We start from the raw sequence: 27736 nt of genomic DNA, 5'->3' as shown, positions 1-27736 counted from the left end.
TCTAGGTTATACAGAGTGATTACTGAGTAATGCTTACATGATGGGACAGTGCTGTTCAGTAGAACTTTCTGCTGGATGGAGATGCTCTGTATCTGTGCTGCCCAGTGTGGTAGCTACTTGTCACACGTGGCTGTTGAGCACTTGAAACACAGTTGGTGTGAATGAGGACATGCATTTTAAATATGGAATTTTAATTTTTAATTTAAATAATCACCTGTGACTCTTGACTGCTAGACTAAGGCGAGTCTACAAACATTATGCTACATTTCTGTTATTTAGAAGTCAAATTACAGTAACATCCAGGGAATTTTCCATTAATACTATGTGCACTCTTGAGAACACATAGGGGGATGATAGGAGGAGGAGGAGGTGATATATGAAATAGGAATGAAAGAAATGGCAGTTTAAGCCTAAGTAAGACATGGAATTGCAGTGCCAGCCCATGTAGATGGTGTTGGTTTTTCAGAGATAACCAGAAAGTAGTGTTTCAGGGTATGACTCTCCTTGATTTTGTTTTTGCAGGTTCTTTCATGCTGGTGAATGCCTCTGGGAGACCTGAGGGGCAGAGAGCCCACCTGCTCTTACCCCAACTTAAAGAAAATGATACCCACTGCATCGATTTTCACTATTTTGTGTCCAGCAAGAGTAATTCTCCTCCGGGGTTACTCAATGTCTACGTGAAGGTCAATAACGGGCCACTGGGGAATCCTATCTGGAATATATCTGGAGACCCAACACGTACATGGAACAGGGCAGAACTGGCCATTAGTACTTTCTGGCCTAACTTTTATCAGGTATGTGCTTTCTTTTTATTACATATTTTGAAGCATCCTCTAATTTCTAAAAATATAAATTATTGTTATATCATTGTAATCAGAAAAGGTTGTTGTATTTTTGTTGGCGAGGTTGTGGAGAAAGGGGAACTCTCATCCTATGCTGTTGGTGGGATTGTAAATTAGTTCAGCCCCTTTGTAAAGCAGCTTGGATACTTCTCAAAGAACTGAACAGAGACTTACTGTTCAACCCAGCAATCCCATTACTGGGTATATAACCAAAGGAAAATCAATTACATGAGTTCAGGTGTTTTTTTGGTAGAATGTTTATCACAGCACAATTCATAATAGCAAAGACATGGAATCCACCTAGGTGTCCATCAATGGTGGACTGGATTAAAAAAAACATGGTACATACACACCATGGAATAGTGTGCAGCCATAAAAAAGAATGAAATCATGTCTTTAGCAGCAACTGGAAGCCATTATCCCAAGCGAATTAATGCAAAAACAGAAAACCAAATGCTGCATGTTTTTACTTATAAGTAGGAGCTAAGCATTGGGTGCATATGGACATAAAGATGGGAACAGTAGACACTAGAGAATACAAAAAGGAGGAGGGGAGCAAGGGTGGAAAAACTTAACTTTTGGGTACTGTGCTCACTACCTGGGTGATGGGATTAATCATACCTCCAAACCTCAGAATCATGCAATTTACCCAGGTAACAAACCTGCACTTGTTTCTCCTGAATCTGCAATTTAAATAAATAAATAAATAAATTTTTATAACAGTGCAAGAAAAACCTATGCTATTTGATAAGGATTGTCTTAAGGCTTTGTCAAATTAGTAAAACATACAATTCAAAATTTGTTTATGCCTGGCATGTATTGGTTTAAGAAAATAAAAGCAGTCACTTGTAGGAGGGCAAGAAATGCTATCTACGGGGTTTGCAAATATATTTTCTTTTCTTTCTTTTTTTTTTGAGACTGGGACTCGTTCCATCACCCGGGCTAGAGTACAGTGTTGTGATCACAATTCACTCCAGCCTCAGACTCCTGGGCTCAAGTGATTCTCCCACCTCAGCCTCCCAAGTAGCTGGAAATACAGACATATGCCACTATGTTGGGCTAATTTTTTAAATTTTTTTGTAGAGACAGGACCTTGCTATGTTGCCCAGGCTGGTCTCAAACTCCTGGTCTCAAGTGATCCTGCCACCTCAGCCTCCCAAAGTGCTAGAATTACAGGCATGAGCCATTGTGCCCAGCTGGATATTTTAGTTTCTATATTAAGTAGGCCATATGTGACGCAGAAAGACATAGCACCTGAGTCTAAAAGAAGACGCCCTCTGCAAATGGGTCTCAGGAGTAAATGAGTCATAAGAGATGAGCCCTGTGGAGACAAGCCAGTGAGGGGCAGGTCCCTGCTTCTACCCACGTAAGCAACAGGAAGAAAATACCAGATGTAGGTGGAGTCCTTGTCACAGAGGCATTGCCACAAGGCCTGTTCTGTTATTTTGGGGGCTCTGTGGAGACCCGCAGTAACTGCTTTGAGTTCCTGTTTAAAGTAACTGAAGGGCGGAGGCCCATGGACAGTTCAAAAGTGGTGCCAAAGCAGTTCTGACGTCACGTCCTGTCTGCCCTTCTGTTGGGGATGCCTGTGACACAAGAGCATCCTAACTTAGGATCAAAGTGGGAAATTAGTGACAACGGGCATTTGGAGAGCTTTTTCTTTTTTGTCCACAGCATCTTTTAAAAATAACAGTATTGAGAATACTCAATTAATGGCCAACTACGAGGAGGAATAAAGAGGATTGCAATATTTTGCTTTTCTCTTTCTTTAATTCCTTTAGCTCAGACAGGAGCCAGCTGGAACATGCATCTAAGATCATTTTTCATGTTTAATTGAGGTGCTTGGCTAGACATAGGGAAGGGAAAGCTAGGGCTTTCCAGGGCTGCTTGTCTTCAAAATGGGTGTGAACAGCATCCAGTAATCCATTCTGCAGGTTTGGTGTTTATGAGTTAAGATCCATCAACCCCAATTTCTCTCTCCCTGGACTGATGAATAAATGGGCTTTAAATTTCTTGCTTAATTTATCTTTGTAGGCATATGCCTACGACAATTTCTAGGATTTAATGAGTGGCAAGTAAATGTGTGTGTGTTTTTTTTTAATGGAAATAAAGACAGGGAAAGCTCTGTGAGTACACGTGTAAATTGTTAAGATCTTTTTAGAGTATGTACTTTGGCAATAAGTTTTAAAATTGTTAAAAAATTTAGATATGCTTAAATCTAGCAATCCACTATTAGGAATTTATCCTAAAGAAGTAATGAAGAGTGATTGCAAATAATTAACTACTGGGATATTCATAGCAGCTTATTTATAGTAAAGAAAAATCAGAAACAGTAGTTTTCCAACAATAGAGGATTTGTTAATTTATGCTACCTCAATACAAAAATTTATTTTGCAAGCATTAAGAATAATGTTATGGAAGAAAATTTAATGATACATTTAAGGTTATGTTGTTAAATGGATTAAACAGGTATAAAGCAATGCGTTAAATTCTATTTTTAAATTTAAAAAATCTAATAAAGACTGAAATATATCCTGAAATAAATACTTAAGAAAGTGGTATCTTGGCTGGGTGCAGCAGCTCAAGCCTGTAATCCCAGCACTTTGGGAGGCCGAGGTGGGAGGATCACCTGAGTCCAGGAGTTTAAGACCAGCCTGGGCAACATGGCGAAATCCAGTGTCTCAAAAAAAAAAAAAAAAAAAAAAATTAGCAGGACATGGTGGCATGCACCTGTAGTTGCAGCTACTCTGGAGGCTGAGGCTGGAAGATTGCTTGAGCCTGGGAGGTCGAGGCCTCAGTGAGCTGTGGTCGTGCCACTGCCCTCCAGCCTGGGTGACAGAGTGAGACCTTGCCTCAAGAAAAAAAAATAAAAATAAGGAAAAAAGAAAGTAGAATCTCTCTAGCTAGTGGGATAACAGGTAAACTTTTTTTTTTTTTTTGGGCCATCTGTTATATTCTCAGTTTTCCCCAATGTACATGTACTGGTTTTATTTATAAAACAAAAAGTAAAAATTTGTTTTTCCTCCAGAAGGAAAATATCCTATTTAATAAACATATGCTTTATATATAAATGTACTAGTGACCAATCAATAATTTAAAGCATGTGGCCTCTGGGACAAAACTTAGGAAATGCATTTCATAGGGTTAAAAAGCAAGTGGGTGGCTGGGCGCAATGGCTCGTGCCTTTAGTTCTAGCACTTTGGGAGGCTGAGGCAGGTAGGCAGGTGGATTGCTTGAGGTCAGGAGTTCAGGACCAGCCTGGTCAACATGGTGAAACCCCATCTTTACTAAAAATACAAAAATTAGCTGGGCGTGGTGGTGCACGCCTGTAGTCCCAGCCACTTGGGAGGCTGAGGCACAAGAATCCCTTGAACCAGGGAGGCGGAGGTTGCAGTGAGCTGAGATTGTGCCGCTGCACTCCAGCCTGGGAGACAGAACAAGACCCTGTCTCAAAAAAAAAAAAAAAAAGGCAACCAGTAGAACTGGGTTTGGCCAAGCTAGGCCTCCAGAGGTTTTTGTATGGTGGCTTAGGCTGAGAAGCTGAATGTGATTAAAAACCTTCTTTTGGAGGAGCCTTTCCCAAAGTAGGGAAGACAGGGATCTGGAATGTTCCCACTGCCCCTCTGGGACCTATTCTAGGTTCTTCCTCAGTCTCCAGTTGTCTGCTGGATTGAGGCCAGTGGACAACACTCCTAGTTGAGATCAGAAGGTATGTCCTGCTCATCTTTTCCCTGAGTTTCTTCTCTTAGGCCTTAGCAGTGCCCACACAAAACCTCTAGAATGGGTTCTCTTGAGACCATCACAGCCTCCAGAGCCACAGTGTGCTGGTTGAGCATGGCCTTGGCTACAGTCAGACATGGAATTTCTGTTTTGCCTTTTATACCCGTACCTCAGTCAGCTGCATTAAAGGAATGATGTGGTTTATGAACAGTCTTGGAAGACCAGACTTTAAAAAGGAACTGTTAAACTGCACTGAGAGTAAGATGGTCCTATATATTTCAGGCTATTGTCATTTTCAGTGAATTCTTACTTTCTTGAGCACCTTTGGATAACATATTTCACCTTCCCAATTGTGAATTTCTGCTCCTAACCTTTAAGCCCTCTCACTTTTCACTGTCATCTCTCACACTTTACTGAGCAGTAAATGATTTGCCAAATTAAGTTAGAATTTTTTTCTCATAGCTTTTTGGTTCACTTTTGAATGTATTGCTTCATTGGTATCTTAGTCTGCTGTGCTGCAGTAACAAAATACCACAGGACTGTATGGCTTAAACAACAGACAATATTTCTCACATTTCTAGAGTTTGAGAAGTCCAAGATCAGGGTGCCAGCATCGTCAGATTCTGGTGCAACTCTCTTCCTGGTTTGCAGGTGGTCATCTTCTTTCTGTGTCCTCACACAGTTAGGGGGAGGTCAGGGAAGCAAGAGCTCTCACGTCTCTTCTTACGAAGGTCTACTCCCATCACGAGGGCTCCCCCATTGTGACCCCATCACCTCCCCAAGGCCCACCTCCTAATACCACCATATTTGGGATTAGGGTTTCAGCGTCAACCTGGGGAGTACACAGACATTCAGTTCATAGCACTGATAGATTCATTAGGAATAGCTTCATACTTTGAATTTAAAGATGGATTTGTAGAGATTCTTTAATACAGTGTTGCTAAGTTTTTATTTATTTTTGTTGTTGGGAAAATTTTTATTTTAAAATGGAAATGGAAATATAATATACAGGAAAAGCTTGTGCTTTCCTTTTTTTTCGTTGCATAAACAATAATAATGCAATCCAGGTCAAAGCACAAGGCAGAAACTTGAGAAAAGAACAGTTATTACAAGTACATGGTCTTCTTTTCAAATACCCATGAAAACGTTTAACGACTGGATGGCTGGGTACCTACAGAAAGCTCCAAAGCAATAATCTGGCCTTTTAGTTTCGACGGGACTATTTTGAATCTTAGATTTATCAGTCACTCCTTTCCCATTCTACTTGTTCTAAGAATTAAGTATATAATGAAAATAAAAAGCCCACATCTTGACTTTAAATCTCCACTCTCCTTAAAACCTGTTTGAGGAAACAAAAATGGGGAAGAAGAAGATCAGAGCAAAAACATTGTTAGCACTGGCTGCCCTCATGCAGGTGGGCTACTACCAACTCCTGATGAACATCTGTAAAGGGTGTAGATCTACTGAAAACCCACTTGTTTGTTTAATTCCTGAGCACTTCCACCAAGCATCAGCCTTGGAATTTTTAAAGACAGAGTTAAGGTAGCACTTCCTTATTATTTCCTCTTTATCTGCTGGGCAGTAAACAAATTGAAATCATTGCCCTAATAGCAATATAAACTATTAGGTAAATGGCACATTGTAGATGTGGCAAGAGAGATGTCAGCAGGAACCTTCCCAGACACTGAATTGCAGGCCTTAAAATCGCTATGTAAGACCTGAATGAGGTTTCCCAGTTGGGATAAGAAGGACAGGCCATATTCACAGATATAAAGTAAAAGGAAGACACCTACCAAATCCAATTTTCACCCCTGGCCTGAGGTGTCAGCCTAATTAGAGATGGTCAGAAGAAAAGCCTGGACAAAAAACAAAACAAAACAAACAATAAGCTGTGAAGTTGAGCCAGGGGAGGGGCTTCCTTGGGCTGCAGATCCAGTCCCTAGTCCATGGGGCCGGCACACGTGTACTGAGGAGATGCCTGTTGTAGTCTGATGCTCTCAGAAATACAAGTCATGCAAGAGCCCGTCTGCTTTTGATATAATTTCTCATATAGATTTCTTTATGAGGAGTTCTGTACTGGCCTGAAAATGTGACTCTGGTTTTTGACTATTATATTTCTGATTCCAAAATATAAAAAATATATTTTCCAGGCCAGGCGTGGTGGCTCACGCCTGTAATCCCAGCACTGTGGGAGGCTGAGGCAGGCGGATCATGAGGTCAGGAGATCGAGACCAGCCTGGCTAACACGGTGAAACCCTGTCTCTACTAAAAAACACAAAAAATTAGCCGGGCGTGGTGGCGGGCACCTGTAGTCCCAGCTACTTGGGAGGCTGAGGTAGGAGAATGGCGTGAACCCGGGAGGCGGAGCTTGCAGTGAGCCAAGATTGCGCCACTGCACTCCAGCCTGGGGGACAGAGCAAGACTCCGTCTCAGAAAAAAAAAAATATATATATATATATGTTATATATATATATTTATATTTTTTTCCAGTATTGTGTGTGCATGGATGCATGTGTATAACATTTTCTTATGTGAACATGGTGCATAAAACTCAATATCCAAGTGATGCATTCTCAGGCTGTTTCTAGGCCTGAAAGCTGAAGACAAGATAATAGGATATGGGCATCTAAAGGAGGTGACACCTTTGAGAAGCCATCTCTCAGGGTACAGGAAGTCAGCTTCCTGTAGACACCACCCCTACAATTATTACGTAGGCTGCAGGATATATTCTAGAATTCTAAAATATTAATATAAGGTTCATGTATACTTGAAATATTTATGTGTTAAAATACTTCATATAGTACTTTATTTCTATAAGCAAATTTCACACTAGTAAGTAGTTTTGATATGAGTGAAAATTGATTAATGAATTCTTTTAAAGGAATTTCATATTATAAATTGTTTGCACATGGGCAGCATCAGAGGACAGTAAAAGAACATACACTTTGTGTTACAAAGAATGGGATTTGAATATCAGCCCTGCTTACTTAGAAGCTTGGGCAACTAATTTAAACTTTATGAGCCTCACTTTCCTAATTACAGTGGGGTGGGGGGTAGTAATTAGGGTAATTAGGGGTTGAAGATGAAAGGAAAAGCACATTGGGGATACGCTAGCCTCTTAAGAAGTGGTGGCAGTTTGTTGAGCCACTGTTAAGATTTGTGGAAGATGGTAAAAAGGGAACCAGTTAATAGTTGATGCTTTCTCCCTGCTAAGGCGCTTCCTAAATGTATTTAGTGGAATGTCAAAAGGTGTTAAATGAAAAAAGGGCTCCAGGAACAAATCCTTTTGTGAAACACTGCATGAGACAAAGTGAACCAAGTTCCTTTCTGTCAGAACATTCCAGAACTGCTCTCATACAGCACTGCAAGGTGAGGTTCTGTCAGGGTCCGTGCAGTTCTCCCTTCCCTGGACTTCTTTGACTGCATCTCAAGGACCAAGTGCCCTTGGGTTGCATTCAGGGACCGCTGTGTTGGGCTCTTCAGTTGGCTATTTCCCATGACCTTCTGGGCCTTCTTCCAGAACGTCCATTTCTCACTTCGCTTTGGCTACAAAATACTGAGTTAATTTTCATCTTGATCAGCATCTGAACTCTGCAATTGTTGGACTAGGGGAAGTTTTCAGTCAATCTAGACACAAGTGTCCTGTGTACTTTTGATAACCATAATAGGTCTTTTGGGGCATCTCACTTTCACAGTTTTTTCCTCTAGCTTTAATATTAACATCGTTAGACACTTATAGAATTTTGAAAAGTTTCTTAGCAGAGTAAAGTGTTCTTGCCACAGTAGTCATTTCATGTAGTTTTTACTGTTTATAATAGAATAGTATGCTACAGGTACACATCACAATGGTAATCTGCATGGAATACAGCTAATTGCAGGTTAATTACTGTTCCTTAAAACATAAATTGCCAAGTATTTAGTCATTAACACATATGTAATTCCTTAATTAATGTTTTTCCTAATGCTTCTGTGTGGACCTGCCCTCCTGTGGTTGGGAAGCAGTGGGGAAGGGCAGGTACCTGCCATCCTCAGGGCACCTGCTTCCTTTGATTTAGACATTGATTTTTTGCCATTTGAAAAATAATATTTTCCTCATGCACTCGCCCTATTGCTTTATTGTGCTGATAAAAAAAAAAAGAACTCTGCTTTGATTCTGCACCCCTGCCTTCTGTTTCCCACCCCTACACCCTGAGGCAAAGGAGACAGCCACAGATGGATTTCTTCATATTCTAATCATGCATGCACCCCAGAAGCCTCAGCTCCCACCCAGAATTTCAGCCTTCCTCTCTGCTTTCAGAAGACAGTGATTTTGAGCCCAGTCAGAGGCCAGGGAGGCAGTGATCTTTGATATAAATGGTTGCTTTAAAAAGAGAAACAATGCATAGGTAGCTGAAAATCTCCTTCCCCCATGGCTGTCCATAAAGAAGTGGGGCTGGGGAGGGTGGGCAGGGACTACAGGGAATGGGAGGATAAAGTTATCAAATATGAGAGCCTTGTTGGTTCATGAGAGCCTCCTTGTTAAAACAAATGCCTTAGATATACTGAAGGGTCCTGGGAGAAGATTAGGTGTGGATTCAGCTTGGGCCCTGCTCGGAGTTCTTTGTGCAGCAAGGACTCAAAGGAGCTTGTACTGGGGAGAGGAGCACTAAACCAAGATTCACCCTTATCAGTCTGACATCTTTCCTGGTAAATGAGGAGTTGAGGGAATAGGGATGACTTGATCTTACCTATCTTTTCACATTTTGCTGCAAACTTTATTCCCCTGCACAGCTAGCTCGGTGCCTGTTTCTTTGCTGTATTTGCCTTCAGTCCACTGATTTTACTACAAAGCCATGTAAAGCCACAGCTAAGTGACAGCAGGCCCGCATACACTTGCTGCCTAGAGACAGTGTTTTAGAGTTGAATTGGTGGGTCTTTTCTAGATTGTGTTCCACAAATCCAGGGAATGTTAGGAGGCATTAATTGACCAAAATGGAAAGAAGTACTGGGTTAAACAAAGTAGAACTGCTTCATTCTGCAGGCCATTTCGGAGGCTAGGAGTGTTTTTGAATCTCCGGGAAGGACACATGGCGAGTGTGGGTGCCCAGCTGGAGCCAGAATTTGGGCTTTGCTGAGTATTTCTTGAGTCTAGTGTTCCCTGAAGTACACTTGGGAAATACTGATATGTGCCAGTTGAAAAATAGAACATACTTTGACTCCATAAATTCCTTGGCTATGGCCCTTATTCCAAGTGCAAGACAACTGAATTGCTTCATGCCTCTAGAGGATGTGGGGAATTTGCTGTGGCAGTGAAATATCACTCTCTCTCAAGCAGGAAAGCTAGTCTAGTAGGTGCCCTGATACTCTGCATTTTGTGCTTAAAAAAGACAATATGTTTCAAGAAACCACTGGGGACACAGTAGGTTGTCAGTTTAATATTGACTTAGAACTGTATTTAGGAAGTAGAACAATTGCGTGATTTTTTTTCATCCTCAAAGATCTTATTTTTGATTATTTTTTAAAACCTGCCACATCTCTAAATTTCATTCTTAACTTGTACTTCTTATGTGATGATAAAGGATAAGTACTTCTATTATTTACCATCTTAATCTCTGCATGGTCTGCTGCTATATGCATATCAACCCGGTTCTTTATGACTTCTAAGCCATATTTTTGTCCTCTACCTTAATTTCTATGCACGGCCTCTTGAATGAGTATATGACTGATGATTATATCATACTTTTCTCTAAAGGGAAGGAGGAAACAAAGAGAAAAGTGAGGAAGGTTGTGTTATTGGTAGGAAAAACAGGTGAAGACATTTAAAAATAACATTGCAAGCACTAATAATTAGCTCCATTGCAAATTTTGCTGTCTTTTGAGTGCCTTTACCTTTCCCAAAGTAGATTTTTATTTTATTTTCTGATAACATGTCAATACAAATACAAATGCTTGAATATTTTTCTCCTGATTCTTAATGTGACATGTTTTGTGGTTTTGCCTGGACTCTTTAATATTACAGAAACTTTACTGTATATGTTTTATTTTTATGTAACTCATTTGACACAAACAAGATAAAGTTTTTGTAAATGGGTGTGACCCACCTTTGCATTTTTTTAAAATCAAAACCAGAAGGATAGACTAGGTAATGTGTGGGAGAACCAACGTTTGATCCCCTTTGTTCTAGGGAACTGACTAATGACTTCTACCAGCACATTTTCCTTGGTGAGTATCTGTGTTGGTAAGCAAATCCCCTTTCTTTGCTTCCACATAGCAAGGAAAAGTGGCAGCATGGAAAGCTAATTTTGCTCTTCACTGAAGCAGGGAGGATCAGGGAGGCTGTGGTGTTAAACTGCTTCTGCATTTCTTCTGTTTGGTAGACATCTGAAGGATAGCCTGATGTCAAACCTCTCAGAGGCCAGCATCCAGGATGGATTTTCATGAGCAAATGAGAGCAATAGTCAGTTTAAACAACTGGTTTAACCAGTTGTTTCCTCTCTAAAAGCAAATGGCTTTTCCCACAGTCTCCAAAGGCTATAGGGATACAACATCTTGTCTCCTGAAATGTTATTAGTTGAGGCTGAATGAATATTGATTCTCTCTATTCTACATTTTCTTACATCCCAGGGCTGCAAATATCTGGGCGTTATCAGCAAAACAGTGAAATGGAGACTCAGAGTGAACCACATCACATGAATAGAGTTGATTCTCGATTATTTGCAGCAGTTATGTTCTGTAAAATTACAGAGAACACTGAATTAGTGAATACTGAACTACTTCTATAGGAAATATGGGGTTAGGTTCCTGTGAGCCTTTGGTCACTATGTTTTTGTAATGTTTTTGTCTACTGATCAATACATAACCTCATTTTATGTGTGTTTCTGTTTAAAGATGCTGTATGTAATTTATGTTGTTGATTCATTAACTTTGAACCTATGGCGAAGGCCAGTAGCACTGTAACTCATGCTGACTGGAGTGCTTCTAACATGTGTATTTTTTCCTTAAGGCTCATCTTAGCGTCCTTGCACTCTCAGGAGCACTAGACAGCCCTGAAGCACTATACTTGGGTTCATTTTAAAAAGCAACGTCACCAAAAAGAAGCACAAAAATGGAAAAGCATGGCACTAACTAGACCATGATAAGGATACTCTTTTATGGTATCAGAGCTGAAACAAGGCGACAGAACATTGCCCTGCCTGACCTCAGCTAGGAACATGTGTGTTGAGCAACTCACATTTTTTACTGCTCTGTGCACGTCCGCAGATACCATGAAAGCTTTGCAAGTATTGATTTTTGGGAGTTACAAATAAATTTTAGGGAGTAGCAAATTCACAAATATGAGCCTTGAATAATGAGGATTGACTGTATTTTCTGTCAAGCCAAGACCAAAAAAAGTGATACAAAACTAAGTTCTGTGTTGTGACAAAATTATTTCATAATAAGATAAGGTGACTCTGTGATTCTGTCAGACCCACAACTTTTAAAATAATCACAATTTAGATTGGGCTAAAGGGCAAAAACATTTTTCCTAAAAATGTTTGTTTCAGTAAAAACAACAAACAAAAACCATTTAGTCCAAATTTAGCTAACACCAAAGAAGATGGTATAAAATGAGATCTTAGGGTAGGTTTTAATATTAAAGTGTTACTAATTCTCAGTAGTTCAGTGTCTTTACAGAAGATTTTTGACTTCTAAATGAGTTAGGTTTTATTTTATTTTATTTTTAATTTTTCTGATATTTTGAGGCCTATGAAGTAATTAATTTTTCTGGCTTTGTTTTGGTATATTGCAAATATGTATTTTAAAAATTTGATAATGATATTACAAACTTAAGTGGGTATTTAGAAAACCACACATGTAATATAATTGAAAACAAGTCAAGCCAGGGACAGGGTCTTCTCATTGCTGGAATGTGAGGCTCCCCCATGGAGCGCAAGGCATATTGTATTTGGCTGTGATAAAGTATTGATTTTGACATGTGCTTTCTTGTTAATCAGAGTAATGATGGTGCATTGGTGAGCCAAGCAGGAAAGTTTTCTCTAAAAACAGGAGGCTAGATAGTAAATATTTCAGGCTTTACAGTCCAAACGCTGTCTGTGGCAGCTACTCAACTCTGCTGCTGTTGTATAAAAGCAGCCGTAGCCAACATGTAAATGAATAAACGTGGCTTTGTTCCAATAAAACTTTATTCATGGACATTGAAATCTGAATTTCATATAATTCTCCTGTATCACAAAATATTCTTCTTTCTGTTTTCTCCCACCAGTGAAAACTATAAAAACCATCTTTAGCTTGTGAGCGATATAAAAACAGGTGGTGGGACAGATTTGGCCATGGGCTGTAGTTTGCCAACTCTTGTATTAAACTTGATGCTGTCAAAACTATGCCATATCAGTCTTCCCAATTGCTATATTTCTTATAAATCTGGATGTAAAAATTTTAGAACCTGTGTATCTATACATTAAAAGGTGTGTGTGTGTGTGTGTGTGTCTGTGTGTGTATATAGGTATGTAAAGGTATTCTATATACATATAGTCTCTCACACTTGCTAGTTAGGCAGTTTGGCAACATGAAAAGAGTCCAGACTTGGAAGCAAAATAGATCTAGGATTAGACCCAACTCTGTAACTACTTGTGTGAACTCAGAAAAATTACTTAACCTTTCTAAGTCATCTTATCCCTGAAAGGGAGCTAATATGACTTACCTCACATAATTGACGGGGGAAAATTAGATAATATATGCAAAGGATACCTGGGACATGGAAGTATACAAATAAATAGTTTTTTTTGAATTACTAAATTATTCTTTTTGAAGAAAAACTTGGTACATGGCTCCATAAGAAATTCAAACCTTTTAATATAGAATATTTTCAATATATTTTGTTCTGTTTCATAAAAATGAACATGGCACATCCCCAAATCAATTTCTTACACGTTTCTTTTTTCCTTTTCCAATGGTACTGTTGGTATTCTCATGTTACTGTTTCCTCTGACCTCAATCTTTTTCGATCCAGATGCTGGCATTTTCAGACATTCCTATGATTCCCACTGGGTTCTGCACACACTTGGTATGCTTCACTAGAGCAATACCTGTACTTTTCATTAGAGTAGTTCCTTATTTGACAAAAAGAGAAAAAAGATTATTTTTGCTTTTGAAGCCTTATAAGGGCACTGGCTAGAGAGGTATACATAATGGAAAATTTGCCAGATAGCCAGAGTTCACAACAGTGGAACCTTGAACAGAATTCCAAAATCTGTTCATAAGAAACGTGTTTAAGATGACCCTCATCCTTTGAGCTGCATGTTTTTTTTTTCTTTTTTGATACGGAGTCTCACTCTGTCGCCAGGCTGCAGTGCAGTGGCACAATCTTGGCTCACTGCAACCTCTGCCTCCCGAGTTCAAGCGATTCTCTTGCCTCAGGCTCCCGAGTAGCTGGGACTACAGGTGCCAGCCACCACGCCCGGCTAATTTTTGTATTTTTAGTAGAGACGGATTTCACCATGTTGGCCAGGATGGGCTCGATCCCTTGACCTTGTGATCCACCCACCTTGGCCTCCTAAAATGCTGGGATTACAGGCATGAACCACTGTGCCCGGCCTGAGCTGCAAGTTTTAATCCTCTTGTTTTTTAGAAAAAAAACAAAGGGAAATCCCTCAATGGTTGGGTGTTTAAAATAGGTAGTCTCAGACTACTGTATGGCATCTAAATTCAGATAGCTTCATTTACTCATATTTATTTCACAATAGGAAACTCTCCAGTACAGCTCATATCTGCTTTATAATTGTAGTATGTATTGAGACAGTTGCATACTAAGTTGTAAACTTGATGAAGCAGCTAATAAAACTTCTACTCATAAGTCCCTTAACAAGTTTCTAAGAAAGAACTAGAACATGGTTTTAATAAACATAGAAGTTATTGCTTCAAACTTGTGACACAAATGTATGACATAAGAAACTTTTGTTTATATATTATGTATTAATTTTGTATGTATGTATGGGTAGGCATGCACACATAAACGTATCGACAAAGATTGTTTTTCTCTTCTTGACTCTGCAATTAGCTTTGAGTCAGTGCTGGAACCTGCCAAGTTTGAGAAGTTTACTTCTTTAAGTTTCTAATTAAACTCAGAGCGGGCAGGAAACATATTTGTAGTCAGATGCTGTCGTTCTTTGCCTCTTGATATTCTAGTTGGAAGACTGAGGGGAGCAAATAAAATTGCAGATAGAAGCTTGTCTTTAATTCTTTTTTGTGGCCTTGCTGACAAGTCGTCTTGCTGGGAAATATGGGGTGCATTGGCTTGTTTCTGAGACTCTCTTTGCCTCTAGTCCACAGGGATGAAGGCAGATAGTTGCTGGGAAATCCATGAGTTGATACTAGCAGGCTGAAGCTCTGCGCTGGGGTTGTGTGGCTGTGGCACAGGTTTCCTGGCTTGTTTGGAGAGGAGGAGTCATGGTTCTGTGGCAGGAAAGGATCCCATTGCTGTGAGCTGTGTTTATTGAATCTGTCATTTGGCCATTGCTATCTTGTTCTATTCTTTCATCATTCATGTTTCTTGTTTTTTCCCTAACTAAAGCTTACATTTTATACAACTGTCTGCATTGCTTAGATCTTCCAAAGCATGCGGTAGATATTTTATAAATATTTGGACTAAAAGACTCAGAATTTGTTAGCGTAAAACTTCTGAGAGTCATCCATTCTTTGACACGATGGATGAAAAAACAGATCTAGAGAAGTCTAGATGGCTCTTCCAGGTCTCAGATCTTCTCTGCCCTTTTTTTTGTACTCTCCTTTGCTTTGGTAGGGGTATGACCCTGTATAGCTTTAAACAAAACATTATGGATTAAATTTACACATACAGATCAACTTAAAAGTAGATCCACACGAGCACGTCTCACATGTACACTACGTTCTAAAAGGTAATGCATTCCCTTCAAAGAATAAGGATAATTCCATTTTTACAAGAAGCTTTAGACATTGTAGTTGATAAAGCAAAATAAAATTTCAATATGAAAGATAGTTTTGATGAGGAAAGATTTCTTCAGCTGTTCTATCCATGATATATTCCAAGTGCTTATCACAGTGCCTGGCAGAGAGATGGCACTCAGTAGAGCCTTGAGTTCATTGAATGAATGAATGCATGGATGAATAAGAGAGAAGAAGGAAGAGAGGATGGCAGGTGGGATGAAGGAAGGTCTGATGAACATTTCTGCATTTAGTTTTCAAAATACATTTTTCTAACCACAGCATCCGTGCTCTTGGGTAGCTGGTAGTGGTAGCATCAGCAGCCACCCCTCAGCTGTCCCTGCAGTAGCTGTTGTATCAGAGCAGCTTGCAGGTTCCTGCAGTGCCAACTGTAGCTGTTTCCTGGGAGGCAGGATGTGACTGTTATTCAGGGGACCTGTTTTGAGAGCCTCAGGAATGCTTTTTCCTTTACTTGCTCTCAATATTCATTTTCCTTTTGTACTCTCAATTGTCTTCTTATAGACTTTAGTAGTAGAGAGATAAATTAGCAGGGTCCCATTGCAGGAATATCCGTGCATATCTTCCTTTCTCTTGTATTGTCAGTGGAAACTATTTATTAAACTTACGAACAGGATGAAGTTTTATTTCATTTCTGGTTTTCTGTTGTGCCTTTTCTCTCCACTGTGTTATATGTTATTGTAATAGTGTTGTGGCACAGTGTCATCTAGTCTAGCAAGAGTTTCTGGGATGGCTTCTGTCCCTGTACTCTAGGAAGCCTCTTGAGCTTTTCCACTCTGGGCTCTGCTGATTGCTTTCTCCAGTTTCACATCCATCGCATACACAAAATAATGCAGGCCTAGGATCAAAGTTTTTGTTTGAGCAATGTGTAGAAGTGAACATGTCATATTTGGAATCAGAAAAAATGAGTTTAAAGATTGCATCTACGATAGACTCATTGCATTTATAGACAATTACTTTGTATCTAAAGATTTCATTTTTTTGAAACATGAAATTCTTTATTTTTTTGTATGAACTAATGAGATAATGGAATGATATCTTCCTAGTGTATGTAACATGTGCTTAGTAAATGTTAACTTATAATTACTTTTATAAATTGAAATTTTTATGGAAATCATTGTAGAGTCACATGCAGTAGTAAGAAAAAAGATATTCTTGAGTACGTGTTATGCCATTTCCCAGAATGCCAACATTTTACAAAACTATAGTACAATTGCATTCTGTACAATTGTACAAATATGTACAATTTGTTCTGTACAACTTTGTTACCTGAATAGGCTTGTGTATCTCCCACCACAGTGAAGATGCTAAACAATTCCACCAACATAAGGAGTGGTGGTGATGTCCTTTTGTAAGCAAACCCATCTCCCTCCTGTCTCATCTTCCTCCATTCCTACCCCTGGAAACCACTAATTTGTCCTCCATTTCTAGAATCTTAACATTACAAAATGTTACATAAATTGAATCATAGAGTACATGATCTTCAGGGATTGGTGTTTTTCACTCACCATAGTTATCGGGAAGTTCACCCAAGTTGTTAGGTACATCATTAATTTGCTCCTTTTTATTGCTGAGTAGTATTTAATACTGTGGATGGACCACAGTGTGTTATTTACCAGTTGAAGGACATCTGGGCTGTTTCTGTTGTTTGGCTATTATGAATAAAGCTTCTGTAAACATGATATGTGCAGATTTTTATATGAATGAAAGTTTACATTTCTCTGGGATGAATCTCCAAGAGTGCAATGGTTAGGCTGTATTTTAAGACTTACCATCATAAGTCATGGTTCCCCGGTGAGATAGTTTCATTCTATGTGTAAAGGGAGGTCAAAATAACATTCACGTGGATCTTTTAAATGATAGCCTGACAACTGACACCTTTAGTCAATTAATCAGATTAAGAAAATTGATAAACCTTTTACTGGTTCTTTCTTTCTTTCCTTTTTTTTTTTTTATTTTTTTGAGACTGAGTTTCGCTCTTGTTGCCCAGGCTGGAGTGCAGTGGCACAATCTCGGCTCACTGCAACCTCTGCCCCCCAGATTCAAGCGATTCTCCTGTGTCAGCATCCTGAGTAGCTGGGATTACAGGTGTATGCCACCATGTCCACCTAATTTTTGTATTTTTAGTAGAGATGGGATTTCACCATATTGGCCAGGCTAGTCTCGAACTCCTGACCTCAGGTGATCTGCCCGCCTCGGCCTCCCAAATTGCTGGGATTATAGGCCTGAGCCACTGCGCCCAGCCCTGGTTCTTTCTTTTTTGCCTTAATTTCTCTGAAGTGGCTCCACCATCTCAAAAAACTCCACCATTCTTAGAACCTCCAGGCATGTAGGCCTTTTCCTCTTCTCTTGCTTCTCCAATTATCAAGGAAGAGCTAACGCCCTCTTGATTTTGCCATTGTGGACATTTTTATATTATTTTCCTCTTGATTCATAGCTTTATTGTCTGATTTTCAGTTAGCATAGTCTCTTCACCGCATTATTAATAGGCTATCTTTCCTGGTGTCTATGTCCTAAAGTGGAGTCTTCTGCAGCCTGGCCACAGCTGACCTTTGTGGCAGTAGGTCCCAATTCTCCCCTTGAAGGCCATGGTCACCACCACCTCAGGGCCTTCACATGTGCCCGGGACTGAGCCTGGTCCTCTTCACACTGTTAGCTCCTTCTCATCCTGTAGCTATTGGCACAGATTTCACCTCCTCATGGGAGGTCCTCCAGGTGTATATTCTTCTAGTACGCTGCACTCTTCTTTCATTACACTTACTGTATTTTTTTTCACTTGTGTAAATCTTACTACCCCACATGGTCCAGTGTGGTCAGAGAGTTACTTTCAGAACCTTCAGAAAAGGTTTAGGTCGCCTAAAGCAATCTGAATCTTAACGTTGTCTCATGAGGGAAACAACCACAATCCTAATGTGTGTATGGCAGTGGGTTTAACATACAGTGCAACCTTAAAAGTCTTCTTTAGACTTAGTTTCATGTTCAGGATCTCTCACAAGCTCAACTCTGGCTTTGGGTGGGGAATCCTTTCTATTTGCTGAAACTGTTGGAGAGGTAACCCCAAAGCCTCTTCTATCTCAGTGTCCCCATCTCCCACCCAAGCAGCTTACCCACCAACAAGTTGCCGTCTGTGCCAACTCACTATCCTGTGAGCTTCCTTGCTTTTCCTACAGTGTGTGTGTCATTCCCTGCAACCCCATGAAGTATCCTTTCACTATGGGTTTTCTAAGTTGGGGTTCTGTCTAACCCATTCGCTACCTATTGACCTCCCGGAAGACTGGGGTGGGGTCTTGCCTATCTTTGTAGTCTAGAACCTGGAACATTGACTAGCAGATGTTACATACATGAATGAATGAATTGGTGAAAGAATAAATGAAATTATGTGTCTTATATATAGGAGATACTTGGTAAAAGTAAGACAAAATGAATAAATAATATAAATCTTTCTTAATTTTCCAGGTGATTTTTGAAGTGATAACTTCTGGACATCAAGGCTATCTCGCTATCGATGAGGTGAAGGTGTTAGGACATCCGTGTAGTAAGTTGTCTTTACTTGTAAATATTCGGGTACATCACTGGGGGCATGTTTACATTATGAATGAAGAGAAGGGATGAAAACCTGTGAAGAGGTCATCCTGCCAAGACAGTTCCCTGACAGGCCTGTATTGTTGGTTTGCCAGCCCAGAAATCCAAAAGCATATACTTAATGTAAATGCCATGGTTTGTATAAGTCTAAGTATTTTAAAATTTGGTTCAGGAATGGGGAATCAAGGAATTCTTTGGCATGCTCAGACATCTTTGCAAAGAACATGTTTATTTGTTGCCATGGTCTTTAGAATTCCCTTTTCAGTAGTAGCACATAGTTAAATATTGAGAATCTGTGCATTTTGTTTCTAAGTATGTTTTTGGCACAGTTCTTTGGTATTTATCACATGGTTTCAGATGATATAGCTGCAAACAGGCCTGGGATCTGTCAAATAAAAGACACCTACCTAAACCACCTGGGGACCCCAGAAATGGCCTGCTCTTCGTCTTTTAAAAATTAATACTTTAAAAAAGGTACAAGTGATAAACATACAATTTTTAAAATATCTACTATGAACAACTAACAGTTTATCATATTTGTATATGAACCTTTTTCCTTAAATAAAATAGTACAGATTGCTAGATCTGTTTCTCCCCAAACCCCGCCCCCTAGGGACCACCACAGTGGTGAGCTGGTTGTTGCACCTGTTATGGTGTCTAGTCTGCACACAGCAACAGACTGTAGCTGCTTGAAGCAGAAAAGGCATCCTATTGATAGAGAATTGGAGGGCAGTGCTATTCCTAAGAACACTGGTGGTCTAGACTCAGATGATGATCAGGCCCCCAAAGTGAGGCTACGCAAGCAGCCACAGCAATCACTATGGCAGGGGAGCCAGCTGCGAGGACAAGGGGAGCTGGCGCTGTGTCTCTGTGCACCTTACCCGTGGAAGATGACCCTTGCCTAGACATTCTGTGCTGATTCTGGGCCTTGGCATCTTTGGCCTTAGATGCAAAGCCCTGAGGGGGATAGTCAGGGTGAGCGAGCTAGATCACGCACTCATTCATGCCTGGCAATTGGTGTGACTAGGAAAGTGAGTTGTTGGCTTTTCCCACTCTGTCAAGGGAGCTGGGCCTCAACTTTTACCGAGAAACATATAGTGCTGAGCAACTGAACACTGCAAATGTGTGTGTGTGTGTGTGTGTGTGTGTGCATGTGTGTGCTCTTTCCCATAATCCCCGTGGGTTTATAAAAGCAAAAAAGTAAGGATTGCCTTTTATAAATGCTAATGAATGGTTTCCAGCCATACAAATTTCTCTGTATTCTTTTTTTTTTTTTTTTTTTTTACTTAAGTGTTAGATATTTTAGGTCAATCCACAATCCATGGTATTCTATCATATGGATTTAGTACATTCTATTTTTCTAGTATTTTATGAACATTTAGTGTTTCCTCCCAGTTTTTCTCAATTAAATATTGCTGCAGTGAGCATTATGGATGTGCCTACTGGTGCAGTGTTGAGAGCCTCAGTGGAGTGTGTTCTTAGAGGCTGAATTGCTGGGATGTAGTGCAGAGACGTTCTTAGTTTTATTGGATGCTGCCAAAATGCTATGAAAAGTGTCTGAACCAGTTTATATTCCCACCAGCAATGCATGGTAGCTTTATTTTCCCTATATCTTTGTTCAAAATTGATATTACCAGACTTCAAATTTTTGGCCATCTGAGGGATGATAACCTGCTTTATTTTTAGGATCTCTGGCATTAAAGAGAAACTGGCTAGTTCATACATTTCATGGGTCTTTCCTGATGACCCTATGCAAAATTATGAAAGAATGGTTACATCTACAATAATAAAAATGGAAACATTTGCAGGATTGGCTCAGCTTTTTATTGCATGGATTTGAATAGACCACCGGGACCCTCTTTGTTAAGCTTTATAGAGAAGGCCTGTGTGGTTGTTACCTGATGAAGGTATCATGACACAGGTGTCTTAATTCCTTCTAAAGGGGTTTTGCTGTCTCTGATATCTTTATTTGGTGCTTTGAAGCTTGCCAAACATTGAAGTTAACATAAAGCAATCATTCGTTCATTACAAAGGCAGGTGTTACTTTTGTGTCATGTTACATTTGTCTTTTCTTCTGTTGTCAGCAAAACTAGGGCGTTCAAGAAGATTCCCTGTCCCCTCCCATTTCATGAAAAGGCAGGAAAACCATCAAGGCTGTACCTAATTGAAACAGCAGGGTAAATTTAGGAAGCAGAATGCAATTACCTGAGCTGGAACTCAGCCAAATCCTCAGAGTAATAGCCTCCAGCTAGAAAAGTGCTGTGAGATCTTCTAATATGCACAAAGTTCATGGACTTTGATTCACTTCTTACTAGGAGGTTAAAAACATAAGAGCCGTAATTGCATGCCTACTAAGTGCTGAGCACTCTAATGACATAGTCTGCCTCCCTGTTTCTTAGAGCAGAGCTCACAGCAAGGCAGATGTACTGGGTGCAGGTGTGGTGGCTGCAGTCAAGGTTGCACATGGCTTTCTATTACATATCCTGGGCTCCATCTTCCACATCTGGCCACTAGCCAACATAATAGCTCCTGAAGTGTAGCGCCTTCCATTTTACTGGATTTTAGTCATTGTGTGCAGCAAAGACCTAAAGACTTCATGCTTATCAGTGCCTTCCTAAAACATGTCTCATGCAATTTTGTTCTTCCCATAGGAGATAGCTTCCTATAGCCATAGAAATGGTGTTTATGTTCTCTCCTTTGGAGAATACCTGTGCTAATACCTAATTGGCTTTGGGAACTGCTGTGAGGGCACAGAATTGCAAAACAGGCTCTGTACCAAGGTGATGTATGGTACAACAGCGTTGTGAACTGAAAGCCTTAAATGGTTTTGATGATAGCTCTTCCTTAGCTTATTTTTTCCTGAATCTCTAAGTTAATGCGGGAAACATGCAAATAAAGATTTTAAAGAAGGCAATAGTTTGTTCTTAAAATGAAAGCTTTACAGGTAATATTTTATGAGCTTTCTTATCAAGATTTCATAATGAATTATTTTGAAATTTTGATGTTCATTAAATTTAAATCCTAAAGGAGCATTAATATTTTATATCTAAAACTATGCTTTCCAAATGGCTGCAAAATTGCCGAATCTCATTTGCTTCACTGTAAAGGCTCTTATTTGGATTCATATAGGTTTATGAGTAGGCATTACAACATTTTTTAATATTAGATATTCTGATACAAGTATACAGTTGCTCATAAAATTGACTTTAATGTAGTGACAATAAGATGCAAGATCAGCCTGAAATGTGGAGATGACTCTGCAGGATCAGCACCTCTCTAGCATATGACCACTTCTAATAAACAGATAATTTTTGCATTTGGCATGCACACTAAAAATATATTTGGAATTTGGTTCAATAATCCTGGTAAGAAAAGAAGCATTTTATTGTAATAGCTTCCTAATGTTGTCTCCTGTTCTTAAATACATTATGAGCTGTGCATATATGGGTATTTCTCTTATTACCTTGTGGTACTGATAATGTATTTTTATGTCTTAAAAGCCATATGTAATTTTAATAGATTTATTGACATATCACTCACATAATTTATCCATGTTTAAAGTGTACAATTCAGTAGTTTTTAGTTTATTCACAGAGTTATGTACCCACGACCACAGTCAAATTTAAAATATCTTCAACATCCCCCCAAAAGACCCACCACCCATTAATAGTCATTCTTCATTTTCTCTTGTTACTGGTGGAGGGTGTCCAGGTTCTTGGTGTCTTAAACAAAGAATTGGACAAAACGCACAAACAAAGCAAGGAAAGAATGAAGCAATAAAAGCAGAGATTTATTGAAAATGAAAAATACACTCCACAGGGTGGGAGCAGCCCAAGCAAGTGGCTCAAGATCCCCATGACTGAATTTTCTGGTATTTAAAATACCCTCTAGAGGTTTCCCATTGGTTACTTGGTGTACACCCTGTGTAAGTGAAGTACTGGCCGATGGTCAGTCTGATTGGTCATAGGAGGGGACCAATCAGAGGCTGAAGTGAAGATACAAAGTTACACCCTCTGCAAACATCTGATTGGTTGCAGAAAGTGAACAATCAGAGACTGAAGTGAAGTTACAAAGTTATACTCCTATAAAATGAAAACTTGGCCCAAAACCAGCCTGACTGGTTGCAGGAGGGGACCAATCAGAGGTACTTTCAATTTTTCATCTGCCACCCAGAAAAAGTTGGGGGAGGCAGTGTGCAAAGTCTCTGGTCCTTTTGTCACTTGGGTGTGGAAGATTGGGATTTTCCTTTTGATTTAGTTCCAGGAAGTCAGCATGATTCGGCCTTAGGTTCCTTGCCTCTAGACCCTATTCTCCCGACTTACTCTGGCTGCCACTCCTAGCCGTAGGCAACCATTAATTTACTTGTTGTGCCTGTAGATTTGCTTGTTCTCCATATTCATTTAAATGCAGTCACACTATATGTGGCCCTTTGTGTCTGGCTTCTTTCACTTAGCGTGTTTCAAAGTTCATCCACGTTGTAGTGTATATCAATATTTCACTCCTTCTTAAAACCAAATAGTATTTTATTGCATGGATATACCACATTTTATGTAAGCATGCATCAGTTGATGGACATTCAGGTTGTTTCACCTTTGGGCTATTGGGAATAATGCTGCTGTGAACATTTGTTATCAGTTCTCTTGGGTATCATGCTCTCAGACATATACTTAGGAGTAGAATTGCTGGGTCACATTGTAACTCTGTTTTTAGCATTTTGAAGAACTGTGAAATTGTTTTTTAAATTGGCTGCACCATTTTCCATTTCAAACAGCAGTGTATGATTTCAATTTCTTCATATGCTTGCGAATATTTATGTCTTTAAAAAAAATCATAGCCATCCTTGTGGATTTCAGGTGGCATCTGTTTGTAGTTTGGATTACCTAATGGCTAATGATGTTGAGCATCTTTCCATGTGCTTATTGGCCATTTATATGTATGTTTGGGAGAAACGTCTATTCAGATCCTTTCCCCGTTTTTAGTTGAGTTATTTATCTTTTTATTATTCAGTTATAAGAGGTTTTATATATCTACATACAAATTCCTTATCAGATATATGATTCGAAAACATTTCCCCCCAATCTGTGAGTTGTTTTTTCATTTTCTTGATGGTATCCTTAACAGCACAAAGGTTTAAATTTTGATAAAGTCCAATTTTCTGTTTTTTCTTTCATCACTTAGATACAACTATTTGGAGTTGTATCTAATAATTCTTGTAAGGTCACAAAGCTTTTCTATGTTTTTTCCAAAGAGTTTTATAGTTTCAATTTTTTTTTTTTTTTTTTTTTTTTGAGATGGAGTCTCTCTTTCTCACCCAGACTGGAGTGCAGTGGTGTGATCTTGGCTCCCTGCAACCTCCGCCTCCCACATTTAAGTGATTCTCTTGCCTCAGCCTCCTGAGTAACTGGGATTATAGTTGTCTGCCATCAAGCCCGGCTAATTTTGTATTTTTAGTAGAGATGGGGTTTCACCAATTTGGCCAGGCTGGTCTCGAACTCTTGACCTCAGGTGTTCTGCCTGCCTCAGCCTCCCAAAGTGCTGGGATTACAGGCATGAGCCACTGTGCCCGGCCTATAGTTTCAATTCTTACTTACAGGTCTGTGAGCTATTTGAGTTAATATTTGTGTATGCTGTAAGAAAGTGGTGAAACTTCATTCTTTTGCATATGGATATGCAGTTATTCCAGCACCATTTGTTGACACACTGTTCTTTCCCCATTAAATTGCCTTGGTACCCTTGTTGAAAATTAATTAGTAAATATAAAGACTTATTTCTGGACCCTCAGTTCTATTCAGTTGATCTACATGACTATTCTGCTACAAGTATGATACTATTTTGATTACTGTAACTTTTTAGTAAATTTTGAAATTTGGATCAGTGGTTCTTCCAAGTTTGTTCTTTTCTCATTATTGTTTTGGCTATTCTGAATCCTTTGTACTTTCTTTTTTTTTTTTTTGAGACAGAGTCTTGCTCTGTCGCCCATGCTGGAGTGCAATGGCGCTATCTCTGCTCACTTCAACCTCCACCTACTGGGTTTCATGCCATTCTCCTGCCTCAGCCTCTCAAGTAGCTGGGACTACAGGTGCCTGCCACCGTGCCCGGCTAATTTTTTTTTTTTTTTTGTATTTTTAGTAGAGACGGGGTTTCACTGTGTTAGCCAGGATGGTCTTGATCTCCTGACCTCGTGATCCGCCCACCTCAGCCTCCCAAAGTGCTGGGATTACAGGCGTGAGCTACTGCGCCCAGCCAATCCCTTGTACTTTCAAATGAATTTGAGAATCAGCTTATCAATTTCAGCCAAAAAAATTCAGCTGGTATATTGATAGGGATTGTGTTGAATCTGTAGACTGGTTTGGGTGAGGGGTTATTGCTATCTTAACATTATCAGGCTTTGTGATCTGTGAATGTGGGATATCTTTCCTTTTATTGAAGTCTTTTAAAATTTCCTTTAATAGTGTTTTGTAGTTTTCAGAGTACAAGTTCTATTCTTCATTTGTTAAATTTATTCCTAAGTATTTTATTTTGAAGTTGTTTTAAATAGAATTGTTTTCTTAATTTTATTTTTGGATTGTTCATTTCTAGCTTGTAGAAATGCAGTTGATTTTGTGTATTGATCTTGTATCCCGAGATCTTGATGAACTTGCTTTTTAGCTCTAATTGGTTTTTTGGTGGATCCATAGGATTTTCTGTATACAAAATTGTGTCATCTTCAAGTAGGTTATCCAGATTCCTATTTTTCCAACCTAGGTGAATTTTATTATTTTTCTTGCTAGTTTGCCATGGCTAAAACCTCCAGTGCAATGTTGAATAGAAGCGAAAAGAACAGAAGTGCTTGTCTTGTTCCTCATCTTAGGAGGAAAGCTTTCAGTCTTTTAGCATGATGTTGGCTGTGGTGTTTTGTAAATGCTTGTTTTTAGGAAGAAAGTTCCTTTTTCTTCCTAGTTTGTTGGATGTTTTTATCAAGAAATGCTGTTGGATTTTAGCAAATCCTTTTTCTCTATCAGATTGTTATGTGGTTTCCATCCTATATTCTGGCATATTATATTGATTAATTTTGGGATGTTAAAACAACCTAGCAGTCCTGGAACGCATCTCACTTAGGCATGGTGTATAATCTTTTTTTATATGTTGGCATGTAGCAATGAAACATTATATGAAGTTACTGGGATATATGATGCCTTGAATTCTGAAATCTTAAAATTATACAGAATCATGCCCCATTATTTTGATGCCAATTTAAAAACAAAATAATACAGTAAAAAAGAGATAAAGCCCTTCTAAACCCATGTGCTGTATATTGGATAAATTGAATACAAAATCCAAGACTGTCCTGTATTATTACTTGGGCAATAGAAAATAAGTCAGCAATTTCTTTAAATATTAAAGTTTATAATATGGCCTCCTAAATTCAAAATTATTCTTATTTTTTAAAATAGTATTTTCCTTATTAATTTATGTAGTCACATATTGCTTACCACTCCCAAATTTAGATTTTTTAATGAAGATTTATTAAATAGTGTGATTGAAATAAGAATAGCAGTGGCAAAGCACAAATTAGAATTGTTATCAGAATTACGTTCTGCTGAATAAAGACAGATTCATGTGCTTTGGTTGAGAGATGTGTGGGACTCAGAATTGACCTTTCATTTTAAACGTGGGAACACAATTTGGACTCTTCTCCAAAGGAATATCATTCTTCTTAAGATATAGTCGACTTCTAAAAGTTATTTATATGTAGTGGCTACCTTAGTTTTCTCTGATAAGAATGTTGAATCTGTTTTTCCACTTGAAAAATTATTCCATTAAAGCCTATTCTTACCTTTCAAGGAAAACAAAACTGACTTTGACCTGAAACATGTTAAGAGAAAAATTTTCTGCTTCTATCACAGGAATTACTTGGCGTTTTTGGACCTATAATCTCATTTGTATAAGAAGATAATAATAATGTTTTTCTCACTGAGTAAATATAGGGATTACATTAGTTAATGTACTTATAGAATTTATCACAATGCTTACCACATTCTAAGAATTTAGTTAATGTTAGCTATTATTATTATTATTATTATTATTATTATTAGGCCCTACATTGTGATAGACTTGCTAGAATTAGTTAGCTGCTAATGGTAAACCTCTAAATAGCTAAAATGATTGATATCCTAGATGGGGAAGTTTAGTTGTATGTCCATCGTTAAATTCAAAAAATGTTTGCAAAATATATTGATTCTCAGTGTTAGAGTAAGCAGTACCAGGCTGTTCTTTTTGGCAGCAATTCGCTTCCTTGTTTGTGATGATATGTTACACAAATAGAGAGAAATATTAACTATTTTTATTCTGGTGGTTGGGCATGCATCCCGTACATTTCAACCTATGCCATTACATTAAAATGTAAGTTAAAGCAAAAGGGAGTTAGGACATAGTCCTCTTGTTCCACTTCAGTTTGCACTTTGATCTCACAAATTACTCTTCTCTGATTTTGTTGCTAGTATTTTTATGCAGACTTTGAAGAATCAATAATAATGAAACATCTACAAAACGATTTGTATCTTGGTCAATGATAATTCTTGGCTTTGGGATCAAAGGCTTATTTGAGATCAATTAATACCTGAAAACCTCTATTCTTTCTTAGTAAGAAGCAACAG

General features: G+C 38.8%; 1 protein-coding gene across 5 annotated transcripts in view; it reads left to right on the top strand.

Annotated features, from left to right (window-relative positions):
* PTPRM (protein tyrosine phosphatase receptor type M) overlaps positions 1 to 27736 on the top strand; it is an 844030-nt gene that overhangs the window by 320435 nt on the left and 495859 nt on the right. For all 5 annotated transcript variants that reach the window (XM_009252252.4, XM_054537539.2, XM_054537541.2 and 2 more), the window contains 2 exons: positions 523 to 794; positions 18975 to 19053. In XM_009252252.4, coding sequence (XP_009250527.2) covers positions 523 to 794; positions 18975 to 19053 — 351 coding nt within the window. The remainder of the gene's footprint in view (positions 1 to 522; positions 795 to 18974; positions 19054 to 27736) is intronic.

The sequence above is a fragment of the Pongo abelii genome, chromosome 17, assembly GCF_028885655.2.
Source record: "Pongo abelii isolate AG06213 chromosome 17, NHGRI_mPonAbe1-v2.0_pri, whole genome shotgun sequence".
NCBI classification, from domain to species: Eukaryota; Metazoa; Chordata; class Mammalia; order Primates; family Hominidae; genus Pongo; species Pongo abelii.
Note: the sequence above shows the minus strand (reverse complement) of the source record. Positions and strands in the feature narration are given on the sequence as shown.